Source organism: Lontra canadensis, unplaced genomic scaffold (assembly GCF_010015895.1).
Source record: "Lontra canadensis isolate GAN:19392208 unplaced genomic scaffold, GSC_riverotter_1.0 scaffold12, whole genome shotgun sequence".
NCBI lineage: Eukaryota > Metazoa > Chordata > Mammalia > Carnivora > Mustelidae > Lontra > Lontra canadensis.
In genome coordinates, this window is record NW_022631006.1 from 12,206,022 (window position 1) to 12,229,881 (window position 23,860).

At 33.8% G+C, this 23,860-nt stretch overlaps 1 protein-coding gene across 2 annotated transcripts in view; it reads left to right on the plus strand.

Annotated features, from left to right (window-relative positions):
• COPS2 (COP9 signalosome subunit 2) overlaps positions 1 to 17,834 on the plus strand; it is a 29,415-nt gene extending 11,581 nt beyond the window's left edge. The window contains exons 2-13 of one of the 2 annotated variants that reach the window (XM_032856544.1): positions 118 to 231; positions 901 to 978; positions 4,971 to 5,096; positions 7,358 to 7,468; positions 7,592 to 7,669; positions 9,117 to 9,291; positions 10,029 to 10,207; positions 10,317 to 10,369; positions 13,170 to 13,267; positions 14,603 to 14,685; positions 15,190 to 15,248; positions 15,889 to 17,834. In XM_032856544.1, the coding sequence (XP_032712435.1) occupies positions 118 to 231; positions 901 to 978; positions 4,971 to 5,096; positions 7,358 to 7,468; positions 7,592 to 7,669; positions 9,117 to 9,291; positions 10,029 to 10,207; positions 10,317 to 10,369; positions 13,170 to 13,267; positions 14,603 to 14,685; positions 15,190 to 15,248; positions 15,889 to 16,033 (1,299 nt within the window). In that variant the 3' untranslated portion in view covers positions 16,034 to 17,834. The remainder of the gene's footprint in view (positions 1 to 117; positions 232 to 900; positions 979 to 4,970; positions 5,097 to 7,357; positions 7,469 to 7,591; positions 7,670 to 9,116; positions 9,292 to 10,028; positions 10,208 to 10,316; positions 10,370 to 13,169; positions 13,268 to 14,602; positions 14,686 to 15,189; positions 15,249 to 15,888) is intronic. The other variant, XM_032856546.1, reaches the window with a different exon arrangement.
• Positions 17,835 to 23,860: the final 6,026 nt, after the last annotated feature.

A 23,860-nucleotide genomic window follows, 5' to 3' on the forward strand; every position in this document is an offset into this window, starting at 1 on the left:
ATGTGTGTAAAGTTGTTTTGTATAAATGTATGGTTTTTCTGTCTTAACAGTACTCACTTTTTAACAGGGCAATGTGTTGAATTCTTTTTCATTTTAGTGTCTCTTTCTAACACACAGGAATACTCTGAAGATAGTAACTCCGAACCAAATGTGGATTTGGAAAATCAGTACTATAATTCCAAAGCGCTAAAAGAAGATGACCCAAAAGCAGCATTAAGCAGTTTTCAAAAGGTTCATATTTTTTTCTGATTGATTCTGTTTCTTAAAGTTTATTTTTTCAAATGATGTCTCAGAATTTTACCTCAGAAATGTGTTTTGGGTACTAAGTGTTAATCCTGTAAATAAGTTTGCATTTTGCAATACAGGCAGATACTTTAAAAGGGATATACTATTGTTTTTTCTAATCAGTCTATCTATAAAACAGGGCCATTGTCCTGGAAAGCTAGTATGGTTCTGGCAGAAGGAAACCACCATGATGATCAATAGGATAATACCTATTGGGATAATACCTGTAGGATAATACTACAATTTTGTTCCTTTTTTGGAGGACAGATCACACAGGTGTGGTTCCACTATTAAATAATGTGATTTCTTGATGACTAATAAACTTTTGGGGTGTTCTTACCAATGGATTATTCAGAGGGAGAAAAAGGATTTCTGGGATTGTAAAATAATTGAGCAGTAGTTCTAGAAACTTCAAAATAAGCTCACATATCCTTAAGCATTTTAAGACACGTTTCTTTTGTAAAGCCTTTTAAAAATGGCATTGAGAAATGGTGGAATTTTGGGGGAAGTGTTCATCATACATTTGATGTAAAATTAATTCAAAACAGACATTGGTGTCAACTAGAAAATAACATTAGCATTAAGTTAGATGAAAAATGTCTTCTGTTTTTTTAGGTTTTGGAACTTGAAGGTGAAAAAGGAGAATGGGGATTTAAAGCACTGAAGCAAATGATTAAGATTAACTTCAAGTTGGTAAGATTTGTTTTGAGGGGAATTAAACTAATAATAAAAATAAATTCTGTGGGTAAAAACCTCATGGCAACAAAATGCCATTCTGTCTACTTCTTTAAGATAATTCTGGTGATAATATTTCTATACTTAAGCCTACTTTTCATTTGTGACTACAGTAATACTAAGTTAAAAAAATTGTACATAGGAGTCAAACTTTTCTGTTTTAAGAGAACTTTTCCTATAGATATATAGAGAGTATCTGGCTGCACTGTTAACAGAATGATTTTTCCACAAGTTATGGTGTTTATTTTGGAGTTTAAATACAGGGAGTTCCACTTCCAGTGATAAGTACCCAAACTAGCATCATTCTTGACTCCTCTCTTTGTCTCTCTCCCCTCCAATAATCCATTGGTAAATTGAGGTGTCTTTAAATATCTTTAAAATACATCTCATATATGAACGCTACTTAACCATTTTTATGTCTGTTAGTCTGGTCCAGGCCAAAATTCATCTCTTAACCTGGATTGTATCAGTAGCTTCTTAACTGGTATTCTTCCTTCTATCCTGGCCTTATTAATAGTCTGTTCTCCACAACAGCAGAGTGATCCTTTTGGTTTTGTTTTTAGAGTGATCCTTTTAAAATGTTAAGTCAGATTATATCATTCCTTTGCTCTGAATCTTCTAATGGTTCCTACTCTCCTTAATAAAATTCAAATCCTTACCATGGCCTAGGAGGCCCTATGTCTGCTTCCCCTTTGCTACCTTTCTGATAACTATTTTCTGTTCTCTCCTTCACTGTGTTCCTTGCTGTCCTCATGTCATCCTAAGCATGCTGCTACTTGTAAACACTTGTATTTGCTGTTTCCTCTGCCCCAAATTCTCCTCTCGATTAGCCATGTGGCTCTTTTTATTGTTTGATCAGATCTCTGTTCAGGGTCACCAAGTATCAAGATGGCCTTCCTCTGACTACCTTATATAAGATCACATCCTTCCCATCATCATTTATATTCATCTTACCCTGCTGTTTTTTTTTCTTTTGACTGTATCACCCCTTGATCCATTTACTTAACTTATTGCCTTTCTACTGCCCTCATCCTCATAGGTTGTAAGCTCCATGAGAGTTGGACTTTATTCCCTGTTCACATTCCTATCACCTGTAATAGTGGCTGGCATTCAGTAGGTGCTCAAATATCTTGTTGGCATTGTCATGATGTAGTACTCTCATAGAATTGTTAGTCTTCCAGAGTGCAGGGTAGAGGTGGAGGGGAAAATAAATGGTAAGATGAGAGGAGTAGGGACAGACAAAACTTTAAAATCATTAAGGATAGGGGAATTTTTGAGAAAAAGATAAAGTGGAGCTTAGATAGCAGAGGTAAGGACGTGCTTCTATGGCAAATGGAAGGATAGGTGGCAGTCTATTACTTTTTTTTTTTCTCTTATCTATATATTTCTCGTATGTTTCCTCCCTCTCCCTATTAACCTCTCTATCCCATATATTTGAATTTGAACTCCCTGAATTGACTTGACTGTTACCTTTGTCTAGTTAACTTGCACTAATTTTCATCCTGTTCTTGACATACTCTTTGGCATCCTCACCTATCTTCAGAAGGACTCCTCCTTCAAAAGGACCCCTCCATGACATTTATAGAAACTATCCACAAAATATTTTAGCTCATTCTTCCCCCCAAAATATCAAGACTATTCAAAAAATGTTGGACACTAATAAGTATATTTCATATTGCATTTATATATAGTTAAAGGGAAAATGTCTGTCTTGAATTCACCCTTTCTAGTTCTGCTCTGATATTCTCAGAAAGTATCTCTCCGTTGCACAAAGAAAGCCTTTGTGCTTTCTTTCCATTAATTATTTGTGAAAATATTAAACACCTACTGTATTTAAATTAATCGCTTAGAAGGATGTGGGAGAAGCATCAGGTATCTCAAGGGACAGGGACTTTGACTAAACAATTTTAGTCTTGACTTGAACATTGGGCTTCAAGTCTTAAGATTTTATGATTTGAAATAATACCAAGACTATAGAAAACTGCGGTCTTAACATTACTAACAATGGTTTAGTTTTTGGGCCCATTTAAATATATGCTACCCATAAGACTTGATTTTACCATTTTTACCTTGAGCCAAGATGGGAAGTATGTAAGGGAAAGGATTATTTGTAGTTAGTGTTACCTTGCCTACCTTCCTTCACTATGTTTTATTTTCTCAAACAGCTTCTGTGAATAGTAGTTTCAGCGTCTATCCCTCATTTTCTAGTTGGATTCAGAATAGGACCCATGTTGCTGTGTGAAGCTTTTGAGCAATAAAAAGTTGAAGGGCGGGCACCTGGGTGGCTCAGTGGGTTAAAGCCTCTGCTTTTGGCTCAGGTCATGGTCCCAGGGTCCTGGGATCGAGCCCCACGTCAGGCTCTCTGCTAGCAGGGAGCCTGCTTCCATCTCTCTATGCCTGCCCCTCTGCCTGCTTGTGATCTCTGTCTGTCAAATAAATAAAATTAAAAAAAAAAAAAAGTTGAAAGGGTTTGTTATCAACTGCTCTGTGTTCACCACTGTAATTTACCTTATCTTCCCTTAATCTTAAATACAATAACAGAATTATTGAAAAATGAGCTTTAAAATTACTAGAGCATAAGAAAATGAATTCAAAACTAACTTTTTGCTAAAATCCTATTTCAGTATCCAAACACAATCTCAAAGTTAGGACAGTCCATTTCTGATTTGCCTTTTGCCATAAGAAATGTTCTGTGGGGGCGCCTGGGTGGCTCAGTGGGTTAAAGCCTCTGCCAGGGTCCTGGGATCGAGCCCCACATCGGGCTGTCTGCTCTGCAGGGAGCCTGCTTCCTCTTCTCTCTCTGCCTGCCTCTCTGCCTTCTTGTGATCTCTCTCTGTCAAATAAATAAATAAAATCTTTAAAAAAGAAAAAAAAAATGTTCTGTAACTTCAGTTTTAAAACCCAACAGTTCATTGATAGAACATTACCTATTATCTGCCCTTAAATGGTACTGGCATACTTGGAAATAAGGTAGTTTGATATATATTGCTCAGGCTTTTCCCATTGCTCTGTCCATTTTTCCCCACCTATCCAACTATTGTTTTCTTTTTTGTAACTCATTTCTTGCTTAGATTTCAGGGAGTCTTCTCAGGTTCATAAATACACATACTCTATTAGTCTAGTATCTACCAATGCTCCACCTCCCTGATTAAAAGTAGAGTAGAACCCAATAAAAAGAAGGATTAGTAGCAGTTGGAGATTGTGGGGACTGTGTGTGGATACAGGTTATCAGGTTAGACTCATAAATTGACTTACGTGATATACTTTGAGGGAGGATCCACCAAAATACTTAAGTTTTGAAAATTTGGTAGTTCTTCATTTCTCAGACCTCTCATGTTTCCTGGAATAACCACAGTAGTACAAATAGTCCTGCAAGGAATAGCAACATTAGCTACATCTACCATTGTAGAGCCTTGGGTGGGAGGACTTTTCTTGATAGTGGGATGAGTACCGGGGCTTGAAAAGATTCCTTCAACTTCACATTTTATCACTGAGCCAACCAATAATATAGGGAAAAAAGAAACATATCACTATTAGAGAGCTTTCTCATCAAGGGGTAAATCTTCAGTAGAGGATATAGCTGATAATCTGCATAGTTGGTACCCAAGGCATTTGAAAAATTGGATTTATTTATATTTTCTAGTCTGTGAATATTTTAGTAGTTCTTAGGATTTCAATAAAGTTTGTTGTGCAATGAGACCAGTATCTGAAATTTTGAAAATCTGTAAATCGTACTTTTTCACAGGGTAACTTTGTAATTTGGTTCATGTGTCAGTAATCTAGAAATTCTAAATTTAAGCTAAAATGTTTATGGTGTTTCTGTCATGCATACTTTCTCTATCATAAAACTTTATTTTTCAGTTACATAGTTGTGTGTGCTATAGTCTTAATCATGTAGCTGTTTCAGCACCTAAATACATATCTAATAATGCATTTTTCTTCCCTGACAGACAAACTTTCCAGAAATGATGAATAGATATAAGCAACTATTGACCTATATTCGGAGTGCAGTCACAAGAAATTATTCTGAAAAATCCATTAATTCTATTCTTGATTATATCTCCACTTCTAAACAGGTTAGATTCTGGTTTTTCCTATTGGTAATTACCAGTATGTTACTACTTATACTATTATAACAAACCCATCCAACTGTCTGTAGTTATTTATACTAAAGACTTTGTTTCCTTTTTTTCTCTTTTTTTTTTTTTCTTTTTTTTTCTTAATTAGGTGTAGCGATTTCTAGTTAAATAGTTACACTGGGCATTAATGTGCTTTAAAAATAAATACTATTTTCTTAATTATAGTACTAATCATACAATATTAAAAGGCAATTAACTAGCTAAGTCTCTTCAAAAACTATCTTGAGGTACGTAATCCACACACAACTTTTATAGGTTTAAACTCCCATATAGTTGCTATCATAGTTTGTTCCAATAAACTCCATCATCACTTCAGTTAGATTTGTGTAGATTTGATTAAAAGATCCTTGAGAGACCCTGTACTCATATTACTAATTGGCATTACTTGGTACGTGTTTAGTAAATGCTTTTACAAAGAATGGGTGGTTGTTAGATGATAAAATAAAGGGCTAATGATGAAGAAACTACAGTGAAGCTTGGGAAGGATAGTGCTTTTGTTATTCTAGATTTTGGTTATTAAGAAAAGCAATGATTTTACTGTATTGCTAAGATAATTTTTAGTTGGATTGCTGTTCATACTCTTTTAAGCAACATAACTTTCTTAAACACCATGATATTTTAGCATAAGAAGTACTCTCTGTCATTTATTCTCCATTCATTTAGGATTTCTTAAAATGTTTAATACTTTTCATGTTCATTATAAACAATGTTCATCTCAGAATCTCATTCTGTATTTTCTACTAGATGTCAATTTTATTTCTTGAGGTAGTTTATTACTCTTACTCTTTCTATCTAAAATATATGTAAAGGAAATAGAGAAAAAAATAAACTTAAAACTGACCTTTGAACAACATGGGGGTTAGTGGTAGCCCTTCCCCTTTGCCCCTCTGCTGTGCAGTTGAAAATCTGTGGTATAAGTACTGACTTCTCAAAAACTTAACTACTAATAGCCTGCTGTTGACCAGAAGCTTTACCTATAACATACACAATTGATTGACATATTTTGTATATAATGTGTTCACTGTATTCTTACAATAAACTAGAGAAAAGAAAGTGTGAGGGAGAAAATACATTTATAGTTCTGTGTGGGTACTTACCAGAAAAAAATCCACGTATAAGTGGACCCACACAGTTCAAACATGTTATTCAAGCGTCAACTGTATATGTTTTGTTAAAACATTAGTAAGTAATGGCACTATAGAGTTGTTACATATTGGGGGGCTTTTCTTATGTGGGGAAATATATTCTGAGTTTTACGAACAAGTGTCATCAAAACATTTTTGGTACACTATTTATAAATGTTACGCCAGATGTTGGTGGGGGGGTTAATTTCAAACTTCAAGATTGTGTTTTGCTTTGTGCTCTTATGTGTATGCTGTTTGTCTTTGAAAGTAAGAATAGATATTAGGTGGGTGGTACTCATTCAGTATGCCATCAGCAGTCATGAATAGATAGGCAGCCGTTTCTGAAAGTATTAAGCTTTCCTGTTGCCATGGCCCTCTTAGCTCTTGATTCTGTTAAATAGAGACCGAGAGAATCAGGTATTCAAACAAAGGCAGAGCCCAGTGTGGAGGGAAGAAGGTAGGTAAGGGAGCTTATCACAATGCAAAATAGAATGATTTCCATAAAAAAATGTCACACTTAGATTGGTGAATTGATGGTGTTTAGACACAGCTAAAATTGTGCTGGACTTCACCCTCTACATAACTCCACAGTTTACCAGTAACTTAAGAGCTGTGTAGTTTGATTACTTGATTAATTACATTTGTAGAAGAATTTTGGAGGGAAGCTTATTCTTTGTTTCTTTAGCTGCTTGCCTAGTATTTGCCACATAGGTACCAAATGAGAGTTGAGTGAATAAGATATACACTATATTAATAACAGCACAACTAGTTCAAAGTGTATTGTCATTCATTTCCATCAATATAAAAAGAGTTACTAGATTGAGAAAGACAAATCATACTATTAGAGCATTGGGTTCTTTCTGGGTTTTACTTTCTAAAAACTCACATAAAAACAGATCTTGGCACTTTTTGTAAACTGGTCTCTGTTTTGCTAAGGTTTTGTTAAATTATAGACTGACACAGACATTCAGAAACAGATAGGGTATCTTATGTGTATTAAAGTTCAAAGATGCACTTTTAGTTTGTTCAAATTAACTTTATTAACAGGTACAAATTTGCTGTTTACAATTATAGAATTCTGATTTTTTATGTCAGATGGATTTACTGCAGGAATTCTATGAAACAACACTGGAAGCTTTGAAAGATGCTAAGAATGATAGACTGTGGTTTAAGACAAACACAAAGGTAACAATTACAATTACCTTTTTTTTTTTGAAGAATGGGAGGGCGTCCTTAATAAACTGTCCTAAAAATTCATGCCTTTTCCTGTCAAAATCTTTTAATTTTAATAAGTATATTCTTTTACAGCTTGGGAAATTATATTTAGAACGAGAAGAATATGGAAAGCTTCAAAAAATTTTACGCCAATTACATCAGTCTTGCCAGGTAGCATTCTCTTGTTTTTTCTTAATATTTCTTCATGATAAAAAAAGCATAAGAAAATAATTATATTTGAAACTTTTACTTAGGGATGTTTTTGTTCAGGATTCATCCCCAAAATAAAATTTGGCAAAAAGACACCAAGAAGCTATTTTTTTCTGTGTATTACATTTCTTCCTGTTTATTATTTTTGTGGAGTGAGGCACAGGTATCCATAAACAAATAGGCTAGTCATTAATACTTATTAGGAATAAGCCTTTCATATTTAGTTGTAGACCATGTGAAAATCGGAAAGAACATTAGAGACGTAATAAAGATATTTCATATCTAGTTCATAGTATATGAATCTTCTGTAACAGTACTGTCCATTAGAACTTCATATGATGCTAGAAACTGGAAATATTCTGTGTCTCCACTAATATGATAGCACCAGCTACATGTCATCAGGCAGTTGAAATGTGTTTGAGTTTTTAATTTTACTTAATTTAAATTTGAACGGCCACATGATTGGGACAGTGCACCTCTATAACTTTTTAACTGCAGTTACAATTTGGTGTTTCCTTTTTTGTCTTGATCAATAAGTTATTTTAGTTTAAAATTTATGTGGAAATACTGTTTTAAATGTTTTTAAACCTCTTCCTATGCTATGTACTATTTTAATTGTATATGTCATTTCTTTGAATGGGAAAAAAGTTGATCAGGAAAGTGTTCTAATCACCTGCATGTATTTTCATTTAATGACTAAATAGAATTCTTTTGGGAGAACAAATAAATAATAAATTTTGGCTTTGTGTAAGGGCTTGATATTTATGATTATCTGCCTGTTACCTCTATGCTATTTTTCATGGCATGTATTTTGTGGGCTTTTGGTTATTTTTCAAAGTTGAACTAAATGTTACCACCTTTGTTAACTCCTTTGACATCCATCAACAGAGTTAGTCGCTTTCTCTTCCATTCTTCTGGGCACTTCAAATAGAATCATTATTATAATTTATCTGTTTACAGCTTAATCTTCTAGGTTGTGAACTTTTGGGGCCAGGAACATTAGCTTATTTAACTGTGTATTTCTCCACGTTAGACCTAGTGCCTGGTATTAGGAAGGCACTTGGAAGTGCTTTTTGATCAAATCAGTGGATATAAAGTAGTTGTGAAGATTTGGGGAAGACCATAAAGAATCTCTTAGGTAGAAACAAACATTATAACATTTTATACATTAAAAAATACTTCTGGTCACTTTTTCCTTATTGAATGACTAGAAAGTACAAAGGATGTGTGCATTCCTTTTTGGCCGTTAAAGGTAGTGTTCTTAATGTTCTAGATCTTAATTAAAATTTGTAGTGTGTGTTCATAGAGAATTAGTATTATAAACATAAGGATCTCAGGCTAACTCAAATAAAAATTACTGGGTTAACTGAGTTCTATTTTAACTAAAGTTCATTATTTGCTTCCTTAGACTGATGATGGAGAGGATGACCTGAAAAAAGGTACACAGTTATTAGAAATATACGCTTTGGAAATTCAAATGTACACGGCACAGAAGAATAACAAAAAACTTAAAGCTCTCTATGAGCAGTCGCTTCACATCAAGTCCGCCATCCCTCATCCACTGATCATGGGAGTCATCAGAGGCAAGTTTTGTTTGGAGAAGGGTGGGCACTGTCACAGGAAGATGCCATGGTGTCACTGGATATGACTGAATGACTCCGAAGGCTTTTTCTGTTTTAGTGAAAATAAATGGCAAAGTAGAAAAATCAATGAAATGATGTAGTCTTGGAAAGAAATTAGAATTAGAAATTGAATTTTTTGTCTTGTAAAATATTACATCAGTGAACTACTTCAGTAGAAAATTTACCATCACGTGTTCTATTCTCAAGACTTGGGGGTGGTTGGGAGAGGGGGGAAAAAGGTTCTGTTCTTGAATTGTAGTGATATACATAAAATTATTTTCTGTGTCAACTAAGAATAAAGATTTGCAAATGCTTGTTTGATGTTTATAATGAAGGACTTGCTTTTTGGAATTAGAGTGAGTACTGGGGCACCTGTGTGACTTAGTTGATTAAGTATCTGACTCTTGATTTTGACTCAGGTCATGATCACATGATCACAAGGTTGTGAGATCAAGCCCTACATTCGGCTCCATGCTGAGAGTGGAGCCTGCTTGAGATATTCTCTCTCTCCCCTTCTACCCCCACCCCCACCTACAAAAAAAAAAAAAATTAAAGTGAGTACCTTGGGGTAGTAAAATTCAGTCTACGGAATTAAAAGACTGGAAAGCCACTGTCATAGTTTTCATTTGATTTTTATAAAGTGCTCAATCATACTATAGAACTGCAAATGCCCTTTTATCCTGTTTTTATTCTTACAGAATGTGGTGGTAAAATGCACTTGAGAGAAGGTGAATTTGAAAAGGCACACACTGATTTTTTTGAAGCCTTCAAGAATTATGATGAATCGGGAAGTCCAAGACGAACCACTTGCTTAAAATATTTGGTGTTAGCAAATATGCTAATGAAATCAGGAATAAATCCATTTGACTCACAGGAGGTATGTGTGTGTTCTAATTGTTCATGTCTGTCACCTGTCTTTTCTGGAAATAAATGTTATTCTTTCTTTGTACATATAGCATAGTTAATTTTTGGTTTTTTTTCCTTAGGCCAAACCATACAAAAATGACCCAGAAATCCTAGCAATGACAAATTTAGTAAGGTAAGATTTTATATTTCGGTTAAGGTAAATTTCCTTAAAGCAATGAATTAGAGGGGAAAGAGGAAGAGAAATTTTGAGAATTCAGTTAATACACCAAATTTACTCTTTTGTATTTAGGTTTGAAATATTCCAAAGTTTGAAATTTTTATTTTTTTAAGTCATTTATTCTGTTTCTGTTAGTTCCAAGATTTTATATAGTATTGATATATGTAGTATAGTATTGGCTGCTTTTTTTATTATCTACATGTTTGTGTGTGCGCTGTTTTTCAGTAGAAGACTGATTGTAGATATCTTAAAACAATTTCACAGTGTTTGCTGTTTCTACCTCTCTTACTCCAAAATGAAATTATGAATTGGTCCACACAAATCAAAAATTTTCAATAAGACAATGCCTTTACTCACATATTTTCTCAATTAATAAGGTTTAAAAAATCATTTAAAAAAAGTTTACCTCAGTTAATTTTTTGAGGTGAGGAGCAGAGGGGTCATACTGGTTAAGAAACCCAAGAATTTATTGATGACTTCTGTGGTATGATGGTTAGCAACTGAAAAACCTGCTATGATCAATTAATATTAAATAAGATACAGAAAATAAAGCAAAAGGCCTAGAAAAGAAGGCCTGTTTTTGCAAAAGAAATCAGTGAGTAAGAAACATTTTCCTCTGGGCTGGAATAAATGGAGCATAGGTTTTTTCATGTCTTTTGTTTTAAATTGTGCTGCCGAGTCTACCAAAGCAGGAAGAATATTAGGGACATAGAGGGTTTTTTGCATATGTATGTGGATATGTATGGGGTTTTTGCATATGTATGTGGATACTGGAAGTGATAAAACATTCTTTAAATAGTCTCTTATGATTTAAAAGTACTGTTAGACTATAAATTGTTAGTCACCCATATATAAATTTTATATACTTGGAGCAGATAGCTTATTACATGATATTGTTTGAGTTCCTATGTAAAATGTCTTCATTTATTTTGTTTTTATCTGGCTATAGGTTTTACAAATTACTAGGTTGATTGGTTTAAGGAAACTTTAATTTTAGCTGTAAAAAATAAGAATGAATTTATTGTAAGGGGACTAGGAATAGATAGGAGATATGAACTCTGAATTGCGACATTAAAAAATCAGTTTCTTTGGGGCACCTAGGTGGTTCAGTTGGTTAAAGGTCAAATTCTTGATTACGGCTCAGGTCTTGATCTCAGGGTTGAATGCAAGCCTCACATTGGGTTCCATGCTGGGCATGGAGCCTACTTTTTAAAAAATACCATATTATTTTATTGTTTATTTCTTTATTCTCAGTTTGTTGAATTAAATAGATTTTAGTTATGAAAGAAGATTTCTTACTCCTCAGCATTTAGCCACATTAACTAAAAGATGATTTGGTTAGAGATTCACTTCATAATACTTTAGAAAAATGTTTATGAAGTTAAATTGTTGAGCAACAACTAAACTTTTAAAACTCTTAAAAATTGAGGGAGAGTTTTGCACTAGACATTAATATTTCATCTAAATTAAATTGGTTAAATACATTAAAATGGACTAAAGGGCTGATTTATCAGAAATTTAAGTGGTAATAGCTATACTTATATATTTGCTATATCATAAAATTTACCAAAACCTCTGTATTGGAACTCAATTTATTTTAATGGTAAATTTCGACCCAAGCAAGTGGCTTGTGTTGTCCCACATTTTGTATATATTTTTTTAAGTCACTTAAATAGTGGAAGAATGTCTCTTGGTTAAAATATACACATGTGCAAGTGTTTCACTACTTGAATATATCCTCCTGTAGTATATTTTGCAATAATGTATTTGGGGTAGGTGAAAAAGTAATGCTTCCTAATTTTATCTTCCTAGTCAGTTGCCAGCAGACTAGAGGAAAATAATTCCTGTTGAAGCACTTGAATCACCTGCCCCTAACATGAAGTTACATTGCGACCCAACAGATGGAAGCACAGCAGAGGGCGTGCAGAATGGCTGATGATATGTCTTACATATAAAGCAGACAGTGGTGCCATATCCAGAAGGTTGGCTTCTTCCTTCTCAGCACCTTTAGCAATCCCCATAGTGTCCTACAGAGTTATTTTAAGAGCAGATAGTAGACACCTCAGAGAATTATGAACATAAATCAGCCTTTGGCCTTCTGCAGCAGTGTCCATCACATTCTCCTTTGTGTATGTGTCCCATTTGGCACTAACTACCTGCCACTGATATTTCTGCTATATAACTCAGTGGGATTTTTAAGGCTAGAGAAAATTTAGAATCAAATGTTCCCTTTGCAGAGTTCTGGCAATTGCTGGTAGCTTTCTAGAAGATAAAAATTAGGAAGCTGCATTTCTGGATAATCTTTGGAGAGAATGTAGTATCTTAGTTCAAAGACAAGGCCAAACTCCTCCATACAGTAGTATGTATGAAACCTAATTTCTTAGGGGATTAAATGATAAATGCACAATTTAACTTGAAAGTATCAAGCATTAAACAGTTTTTAAATTTGTAAGTTTTTAACAGTGTTAAGATTTTGAGATTTTAATGAATATATATAAATATAATATTTGACCCCCAAAAGAAGATTTATTTAATCTTTATAAAACCAAAAACATTAAAAAAGAAATTAATTTTATTTGCAGAAGGATGTGTGTATATAACTCTGATTTCTATGACAAACTGTAACGTAATTTAGATTATTGCATATAAAAAACTATAACGTAATTTAGATTATTGCAAAAAAGTAGGCTTTTGGATTATCTGAGTTAATACATGACTTCTCCATGTTTGACAAGATTTGTACTTTTCCTTTTAGTGCCTATCAGAATAATGACATCACTGAATTTGAAAAGATTCTGAAAACAAATCACAGCAACATCATGGATGATCCTTTCATTAGGGAACACATTGAAGGTATAGTCTTTCTGCTAACTGAATTCAGTTACCTTCTTTGCCACTGTCAGTCAGTGTTTCTTGAGGGAGTGGCACGGAATTAAACCAGTTTTCCTCTGTGTATTGCCGAGTATAGAAATGTTTCTAAATGCGGTCATGGAATAGGATATTACTTAAAGTTATAAAGCTGTTTTAAAGAAATCATCTACCAGTTTCCTGCTATTTATTAACATAATCAAATTCTTATATGATGTGCAATTCATTTAACGTGGCTGTCTGTCCTTTTTATTCTAACTTAGATATTGTTGCATGTTTATTACTAATACTTAGGTTCAAAATTCATTTTTAGGATTTTGGACAAGTAACAAAAACTTTAAAAATAGTCTGCTATAGATGATGCAGAGATGCATTACTTTGAAGGGTGGCTAATGTACCAGTAAGTGTATGAGATTTTTTAATAAGTTCTGTTGGATTAACAAAGACAAAAATCATTCCTTGTTCTGGGGCCTCTTTTGTACCTCCAGTGTTCCCACCTGTTATGGAGCTATTTGAGGGTTTTTAAATGACCATTTGGAACAACTCATTCAAATACTTAAATTCCAGATGCATCAGGAAAATCCGAAGAATACTTTGGAAGTAATGTTCTTTTTTCCCCACCTTCCTTTCTCTTTCATTCAGCAGACATTTTAAAAGTTCTTGTATGAAGCTAGAGTGGTACTACACTTGGTGGATGTAGAAAATTTTAGAAGCCTTGTGCATGAACTCCAGTCTAGTTTTTCGTTTTTTTTTTTTTAAGGCGCTTGTCTGTGAAGAAATGGGAGAAAATTGCACGATCATTGTATAAAATATAATACTTTAGATTTTGAGAAAACATAAAATAAGGGACTTGACTGGCATGAATCAGAGCTTCCTGAAAGATGTTAACTATAAAGGAGAGATGAGCAGTGTAGAGTCTTATTGAAAAGGCAAAGAGGATATTTTAGGTAGCATCACAACATAGGCAAAATCAGGGAGGTGGGAACAAGAAAAATTATGGGAAAGTCAGCCTCTAATCTTACTGTGCGTCTGTTGGACCCAAATATTTTTAGCTCCAAATACCTTATGTCTGGGGCACATGATTGGCTCGGTCAGTAGAGCATGTTACTCTTGATCTTGAGGTGAGGAGTTCGAGCCCCATGTTGGGTATAGAGCTTGCTTAAACCAAAAAAAAAAAACAAACCCAAATGCATTATGTCCTTGCCAGGCAGAAAGACTTTGACAAAAAAATTGATATAATTAATTAATGTGATTTAGCAGTACATAATGTTTCATGCAGATATACAGACTATTAAATTTGTTTTCATTTTTGTCTTTCAGAGCTTTTGCGAAACATCAGAACACAAGTGCTCATAAAATTAATTAAGCCTTACACAAGAATACATATTCCTTTTATTTCTAAGGTACTTATATTCATGGATCTTAATACTAAATTTGTAGTTATAAATGCAGTGTATTTAAAAATTATTTTTTGTAACATTTGATACTGCATTTGCAAAATACAGCATAGCTTAGGGCTTTCCCTTTAACAAATTATTCTGTGTTTTCTTGGAGTAAATTAACAGTAAAGAGAAATAAAGAATCATTACATTTCTTTTTAAAGATTCCTTCAGCCTCAAAGAACATTGTAGAAGACAGAGTAGTGGGTAAAATATGTAACTGATGTAGTGTTAGCCCAACCACAATAAAATTGTGGTAAGAATATACTTTAAAGATTACAAAGTTAAATTTGGTCAGACCTGTGTTCTCAGAAATATTTTGAGGTGATAATGAAATTCGTCTTAAATTTCTTTACACTAAATTTCCTTTAAGTGGTGGGAATGAATCTAAAATCAGAATAATTATTCCTTATCATAAAGTATTTAAAGAAGTTAATTACTAGAATTATAATAAGTCTTTTGTCTTAGGAGTTAAACATAGATGTAGCTGATGTGGAGAGCTTGCTGGTGCAGTGCATATTGGATAAGTAAGTACTTGGCTGTTTCTTATCACAAAATGTTTAGGGCCATAACATTTGAATACTGGGAGCAGAGGTAGCAGTGGAATTCTTGATTTTTCACAAAAAGCACCCTCTGGCTATAATTTTCTGTTAAAAGAGATAACATATGTATGCATGGTAGCTTTTTGTGGATGAGTAAGCGTATTAAGCCCTTGATCTCTGAAAAAGTTGTAAATGGTTTTCAGAAAGATTTCTCATTCTTTATGTGTCCCATATCCAGCTAGAGAATTATTTAATGAATAGTGGGGGGGGGGGGTTCCTGTTTTTAAAGTATAAGGTATGGTATGTAATAGTTCTGAAATTACATGTTTCTTAAAAGCAGTTTGGTATTCAAAGCTTCACAAGCTTACATTTGCTCAATTAATCAGGTAAGTCTCTGCCTAGTGATTCTTTTAGTGAAATTGATAAAAGGTGGCTGAAATCCAGTTTCTCTGTAGAGTTTTAGTAAGGCAGTGAATGAAATAAGTAATCCTGAATTGGGTCACTTAGTAGAGGCAGCAGTTTCTTCTTTTGCATTTACTGACATTGTACGTATTTTATGAAACATTAGTCTAAAAATTACAGTCAGTGAAAATGGTTTGTAGATATGTCTTTTATTTATTTCCAGCACTATTCATGGCCGAATTGATCAAGTCAACCAACTCCTTGAATTGGATCATCAGAAGAGGGGTGGTGCCCGATATACTGCACTAGATAAATGGACCAACCAACTAAATTCTCTCAACCAGGCTGTAGTCAGTAAACTGGCTTAACAGAGAACAAGCTTTCACAGACGTACTTAATGCAACAGTGCAGAGATGTAATCCTTAAAAGAACTGGGAATGGCAAAACTACTGTCGGTTGATGTGTCCTGAAAATTATTGGAGTTATGGCAGAAGTGCTTTTTTTGATCAACTGGTTTGTGTTTTGCTGCTGCATTTATCCCAAGAAAAACAGCTTTAATCTCCAGAAGAAAACCAAAATGCCATGGGATTTATGCTGTATTGACATCTTGCCCTAAACATACAACATCATAGTAATTTGTCATGGGCAACATGACCAGAGAGAAGATTTTTGTCATGATTTTAAATACACTGACATGTTACTGTTGGTTAAATTTAAACATGTTTTACCTGCAGAAATTCTCTCACAAATAACCTGCAATAACTTGAAATGCATACCCTTTTGAACACTTCCTTTTCTCATGTATAAATTAAAATGTTTGCTGCATTTTGCAAAATGTCAATTCTCCAAAAATGTGTCCATATATTTCTGTACCTGCAGTGTAGTAAAGGTTTAGATGAAACCCCATAATTATAGTGGCATACTGTCACTTAGGTTTCAAGCAGCAAAATAAACAGTGCAGCTCAGAAATTGTAGTTTGGTTCTTGATGTGTTTTTATTACATTTGGGGTTTTTGTTTTGTTTTTTAGTACCTTAGAAATTTCAGATTATTTTATCTTCAGTTAGTGATTTTAAAAAGCCTGGGAGCAAGTAAATTGGTTATTTGCTTTCAGGTTTTTTAAAGTAGTCTTTATTGATAAAGTAAGGAGAACTAGTTTCTAACAAAACACTTGCATAGTACTTACTTTGACAGTGATGCTTTAAAGGAATAAAATTCTTTTTTTTTTTTTCTAAGAATGATATTCCTTTTTAAAAATAAATTCTAACTCTCAGAATGTTCACTTTAAACAAATATGCCAGAACATAGACAGCTAAATGAATGTTACCCTGTATAGTGATCATGCTGGAAAATTATTTCCTAACTCCAGCAATCTACCATTGCTCAAAACCTCTTGGGTTTTGCTCTTTTATAATTGCATTCAGAGCTAATTTAAGTCATACACACTATTAAGTTTATGACTCACATTAAGAAAACAAAAAGTATTATCAGGCTTGATTTTTTTTTATGGTTACCATCACTTGGCACCAAATGACTTTGTGGACAATTTCCAAAAATTAATCTTTGAGGTAAGAGTAGAAAGGATGCAGCTAGCTTTGAAGGCAATCCCAAAAGAGTTTGAAAGGTATTTTGAGCAGTGGTAGCATAGTTAGGATAATGAACTATGGCCTTCCAAGGTGACCACCTAAAAGGAAGGATAGCTCATTTGAATGTATTGAGTTTTGGATGTATTTGTTTCATTTAAAAAAAAAAAATCACATTATTTTATAGTGTCAAAAGGAAGAACTAAGATTAAGATAATTTTTGGTTTTTCTATTGCTTGTCATTATGTAAAAAGAAGTGAGTGGCAGTTCAGAAGGAAGACTGTTGTAACTGAAGAATGACAACCAAGAATTTTTGATCATTAAATCAGATTTTATAAACAGTGGAAGGAGCATGGACTTAAAACAAGGCATGCTTATTCGGTTTTGTCAAAATTTTACGAAAATATGTGATATATATTTATACTAAAACTATATAATCCTTAGATTTAGGAAAGCAATCAGTTAATGTCTTTAGAAGATTAAAGCAGTATTAAATACAGGTGCAACTTGGAAATTGTAGAAAACTGAAAGAAAACGGAAGACAAAATGTCTCTGGTAGGGAATAAAAAAGTTTAAGATATTATAAAATTATGTGTATTTTCTTCTCTTTTACATAAATCATTTGTGAAAAATGTGCTAAATTTTTTTTTTACAGGAGTGATAATAATTAGGACTTATTTTTCAATATAATTTGGAGACCCTTTGTTACCCAAATAAAAATGACAAGTTTCTGTGCCTGTATTCAAATATGTATGCATGTCATAACTGTGGGGAAAGGCCCTGCTTAACTCAGAGTTGATGGAATTAGAATTTAGAGGATTTGAAGGATGTGATTTAACCTTTACATTCCAACCTTTACAATGTCCAGTTCCCCTGTGATTTCTTTGCCCCATGGCAATAGTGCATCTTCCAGTTTTTAGAGGGAAAGCATGCACTTACTCTTTAGGAAACTGGGCTAAGCATATAACAATATCCAAAGTTATACCATAGTCTTTAATGTAATTCTATGTATCATATAGGCTTTGTTTAAATATTTTAAATATAAGTTCTTTTTTTAAAGTTATTTGCCACATTTATTTTAGGACACAGGTTTTTGATACATCTTAACAGTCTGATTAACTTAAAGCTATTTTTACTTTTTCCCATTAAACATGTTCTGTGTTCCTGTGCATCTTACAGAGTTGAAATTTTTTTTGAGATTGCATTTCAGAATATAACTAAATTTAAGGGAAGTAAATAGTTAATTGGCAAATTCTTAGCATTTTGAATTACTGATTAAATCTTTCCTTCTATGAAAACAACAGTAACAAATACTTTACATCATATCGTGATGTGTTTATCTCCTTTCTCTTCTACCCCAAACCTGGAAACACTCACTCCACAGCAAATTCGGCTGCTGTTCAGCTGAGGGTAATAGATAAATGTCTGCTGTAAGAGCTGGATTTCCACTACTCATTCCAGCTCTTATGTTGATTTTTTTTTTTTTTTTTTTGAGTAATCTCTATGCCCAGTGTAGAGCTAGAAATCATGACTTGAGATCAAGATTTGCATGCTCTGCCAACTGATTTCAGCCAGGCGCCTCTAACATAACTTTATTTTTTTTAAGATGAGATGAATATGTAGGTACTCAGAATTGTTTTCATTACATGAGTCCCTTTAACTAAAGATTGATAATTGTCCTTCAAGACTACAGAGGATCTGATGTCACATTGGGGTATAGTTTTAGTGAGGCTTGTTTTAAATGGGCTACACTGGGGGGCCTCTAGTACTTTTTCATTACCTTGTGAGATAATGGTTTGTCAGAGACTGGAAAACAGCTCTTGATATTTAAAATACCTATGATGGTAGAATTTTTTTTTTCTTTTTTAATCAGTAGTCTTTATAATTATTCAGTAAACAATGGTAAGTAAATTTTCCTTTCAGGTGGAGTGGGGTGGGGTGAGGTTATCTAATAAGTATATAAAGCAGCTTATGTTGGTAAGGAACAATGGTCAGTTTAGTCCATAGGATAAAAATGTACTTGCCTAATAGATTCCCTCTTAACTTTTTTAAGGGACTCAGAGATAACTACTTTTATTTATTTACTAAGGCTCCTTTTTAACAACAACCTGTTTTTAAAATATTTTAATTATTCTTTATATTTAAATAAACCTGAAAAGTTTGCATTCGATGCAGGTCTTTAAATTGAAACTTGTGCTTTAAAAAACTAGTGAAGCTAGGAGTTTCATTCTTTATATGGGATTTATAAAATAGCCTTTTGAACTGAGATACTTGAACAAAATACAGAAGGAATTGACTTTTAGCTATTTTGTTTCAAAGTGTTAGTGAATATTATCCAAGTACTTAGAATAAGACAGTGGGTGTTGGGTCTCAGAACTTGAAGCTCAAGGACTTTGGTCTTCATTTGCGTGACCAAAATCAAAACTTTTCATTTTTTTGGAGGTTTTACTTACGTTTGTATTAGGTTCCTCCCTACACATACAACAAGAGCATCTTATATTTTGATACAATTATAAGTAGGAATCATTTATAAGAACTCCCTTAATGTAGACATCAGAGATTCTTAACTTTTTGAATGCAAGTATATCAGGATCTATTAATTCAAGATTATTAGATTTTTCTGTATCTTTTAGCTAGCATGTGCCCTTAATAGAATGGATTAACCAATGATGTTTATTTCTCTTTTAATCATTCAATGAGATTTGAAAATTTTTCACTTTTGGAATTTCGAGGTAAATTATAGAATGGTAATGTCCTTTGGAGTATTTAAGTTTTATGAAGCTAAGCACCACAAAACATCTAATCTAAATCACTGATTCTGAATATTTCTCAAAAAGCTAAAATTCAGTATCACTTAATTAGCTTTTGATCCTTGAGAAGACTTATTTAACTTAGGTAATAACCCAAAAGAAAACCAATGTGTGGTTCTCTAAATTTTTGCTTCTTTAGAGTTATGTTATTTTATAAACCTGCTAGAATAATTAAGAATGCTGTCAAATTATATGGCATCCAAAGGTAGATGCCAACTGTGAGAGGCAGGAAAAGAGGCAAGAAAAGAAACGTTTCTTAGATATTTACTTTTCTACTGGGGACATCTTTATTTCCTCTTGGCCAAGTTTTTTAAATTTAGACCTTGGTCATGATTTTCACATTAATGGCTGGCCAGCATTAGTGTGTGTGTGTGTGTACACTTAAACATGTGAGTGCATATATAAGTAGGAATACAAAATCTTTTTTTTTTTTTTTGAAGATTTTATTTATTTATTTGACAGATCACAAGTAGGCAGAGAGGAGGAAGCAGGCTCCCTGCTAAAGCAGCAGAGAGCCCCATGCCAGCCTTGGTCCCAGCCTTGATCCCAGGACGGATCAAGGACAAATCATGACCTGAGCCAAAAGCAGAGGCTTAACCCACTGAGCCACCCCAGGCAGCCATGGAATACAAAATCTTAACTTCCAATCCATCATGATTATTTTTTCCAGTTGCCATTACTTTTCACTTACCACTGATGCAAACATATGCTATGAAAAGAATTGCCACTGTACCAGTAACTTCAATGTGACCTAAGTTTCTCCTGAAGTCAGTGTTCAAAGTTACAAAACAATCTAGAGGAATTAGATAGTTGGTTTTTTTTTTTAATTTCCGAAATAGAGCGTTTTAAAATCAATTGATAAAGGTTTTATTGGACATTATTCATCTTAACGTGAATGTAAAAATTATAAAATTAATCTGGATGTTTTAATCATCCCATAAAGTTGTCAAAAGTTCTTGCATGCTTAGTTATAGTACATATTAATGCTGTGTTAAATATCTCATTTTTGTTAATGTTTGCCAAGCTTCTGTTTAACTGCTACAATACTAAATTTTTATGCATCTATATTAAATAACAGTTTGGGGATAATTAAGTTTTCAGTTACATGTCAACCAAAAAATAGAGCAATGATGGAAAATGCAAAATCGTTTACATTTTGCATTACGGTTGTATTACAAGTCTTCTCAGTGTTTTTTGTTTTTTTTAAGATTTTACTTATTTTTAAAAAAATATTTTTTACTTACTTATTTGAGAGAAATGAGCCTGGTTGGGGGGGGCAGGTGGAGGGGTTCCCCTTGAGCAGGGAGTTCAATGAAGGGCTCCACCCTGGACCCTAGGATCATGACCTGAGCTGAAAGCAGACACTTAGCCGACTGAGCCTCCCAGGTGCCCATGTTCTAACTGGTTTTTGACTAACATTAAAAATGACAAATTCCTTGAGCTCATACTTACCAGGTGGTAGAAAACAGGTTACTAGAAGTGTGGCAGAGGATGTCTACCTGTAATTAGAAGTCCCACAAGTTAATACTGAGACTATGTGTAGGATGAGTCACAAGATGCTTTAAGACTTACGTACTCAAAAGGTTTTTGACTGGAAGTACACCTTCTTCATTGGTAATAAAAGTTACATATTTTGTCTCTAAGTATTTACTGTGTAAATACTAGTCTCAGCACAAAATACAATGGCTTCAAACATTACACTGTGTGTATTTGATTGAGTAATTAAATAATGTATACTTCTCTGAAATTGCTTTTAAATGTTTTAAGAATATTTCTCTGAAAATCATGCTCACTTTGTTTGAAATTCAGGGTTTAAATATTTTCCACTTTTAAGATTACCTTCTTGTTCTTTGAAGCATTCATAGAGGAGTTGACCTCTCCTGAACCCTGTTTAATGATCTATCCTTAAACAATTCATGTTGCAAACAAGTGTTTTGGGAATTACTACTTCAGTATAAAATTAAACATTTCTAAGCAGGAAATTAGGCCAAGGAAGGAAGTGGAGGAAAAATGTACTCCCAAATCCTTGCTATGGTGCTTTAAAATGAACCCTTCAGGGCTGCAGCATCTAAGAAAACATTTGTGAATTTATTATGTATCCAAAGAATAATGGTCTCAGGTGTAACTTTTAACCTAGTGGAATGGACAAACCCTAATCTCAAAACACGATAACAAAATCAGTTTTTGAAAGTCAAAAGAACTTCTAGGCTAAGCCTTGTGGCCAAGGTTCCAATGTAAATCTATAAACCCAATGTCCTTTGGCCTTCTAAGTTATGGGAGTAGGACGAAAGGAGGCAGATTGAGTACTATTTTGGCTCCTTTTTTTTTTTTAAGATTTATTTATTTGACACAGCGAGAGAGTATAAATAAGCAGGGAGAAAGGCAGGAAGAGGGAGAAGCAAGCTCTTCACTAAGCAGGGAGCTGGATGCGATGCTCAATCCCAGGACCCTGGGATCATGACCTGAGCAGAAGGCAAATGCTTAACCAACTGAGCCACTCAGGTACCCCTTGGCTACATTTCAAACAGTAGTAGTAGTTGATTATGTTGATAGAATTAGCCCAGGAAGGAACTACCTAAGCAATATATACATCAAATATCCTGAGTTGTATTTTTATTTACTTAATAGTTTTATGGTCCCAGGGTGCTTCAGTGGCTCAGTTGGTTAGGAGGCTGACACTTGATCTCAGTTCAGGTCTTGATCTCAAGGTCATGAGTTCAAATCCCCCCCCCCCAGAGTGCAGCCTACTTAAAAAAAAAAAAAATATATATATATATATATATATGGTAATTTTTAGAGTAATGAATGGAAGTTTATAGTTTTTCTTTCCAAAAACTTATTTTTTTAAGATTTTATTTATTTATTAGAGCATGAGAAAGGGAAGGACCAGAGGGAGAAGCAGACTGCCTGCTGAATGGAGACCATTATGCGGTGCTCCATCCTGGGACTCTGGATCATGACCTGAGCTGAAGATAGATGCTTAACCAACTGAGCCACTCAGGGGTGCCTGTAGAAACCTATTTTAACAATCTCATTATTGTTGTCTTCATCACCAAGAGGCAATTAGGAAAGAAATCTAAAAGTGCTAGAATACTAAAAGAAACAGATTTTTTCTAACACCTTTATTTTTATTTAACAGGTATTTACTGTATGCCTGCTAAGTCCTAGGGACTGTCTGCTACGTCCTAAAGCTAAAGAATACCATAAGACACAAATTATCCCTGTGCTAAAAGAGCTTAGTGCCACAGGAATAGGCAGATAAACAAGATAAATTTTCATAGAGAAAAATTCTACACAATAAATGAAGGTGGGAGAGGCACCTTTGAGTATGTGAAAATTGACATCACATATGAATGAGGAAAAGGAGCTAAGGAAAGAGTAGTCCAGTCAGATGTTAAGTCCATCTAAAGTGGAATGGGTATATCCAATTCAGGCAAGATAGAGTATGATGTTAAGATGGCAGAGGTGGTCAGGGACTAGATTATGGATAGCCTTATGTTGTTCAATAATGAATTGAGATTTTATTCTAAAGATGATGGGAAACCATTGGAAATTTAAATTCCGATAAAATATTTTAAAAAATAATTCTCGCTATTGTGTGGAGAAATGATTATATGAGATAATAGTGTGATCAGGCAGAAATAAAAGCCCATTGCAGAAGTCTACGATAGGTAATAGAGGCTTTTAGATTAGGATTTGGAAAGAAGTGCACAGGATCAGGATAGGCCAGCAAGACTTGCTTATGAACTGGGCTTGAGGATTTGTAAGAAAGAGAACACGGTTCCCAGGTTTCTTACTGAGCAA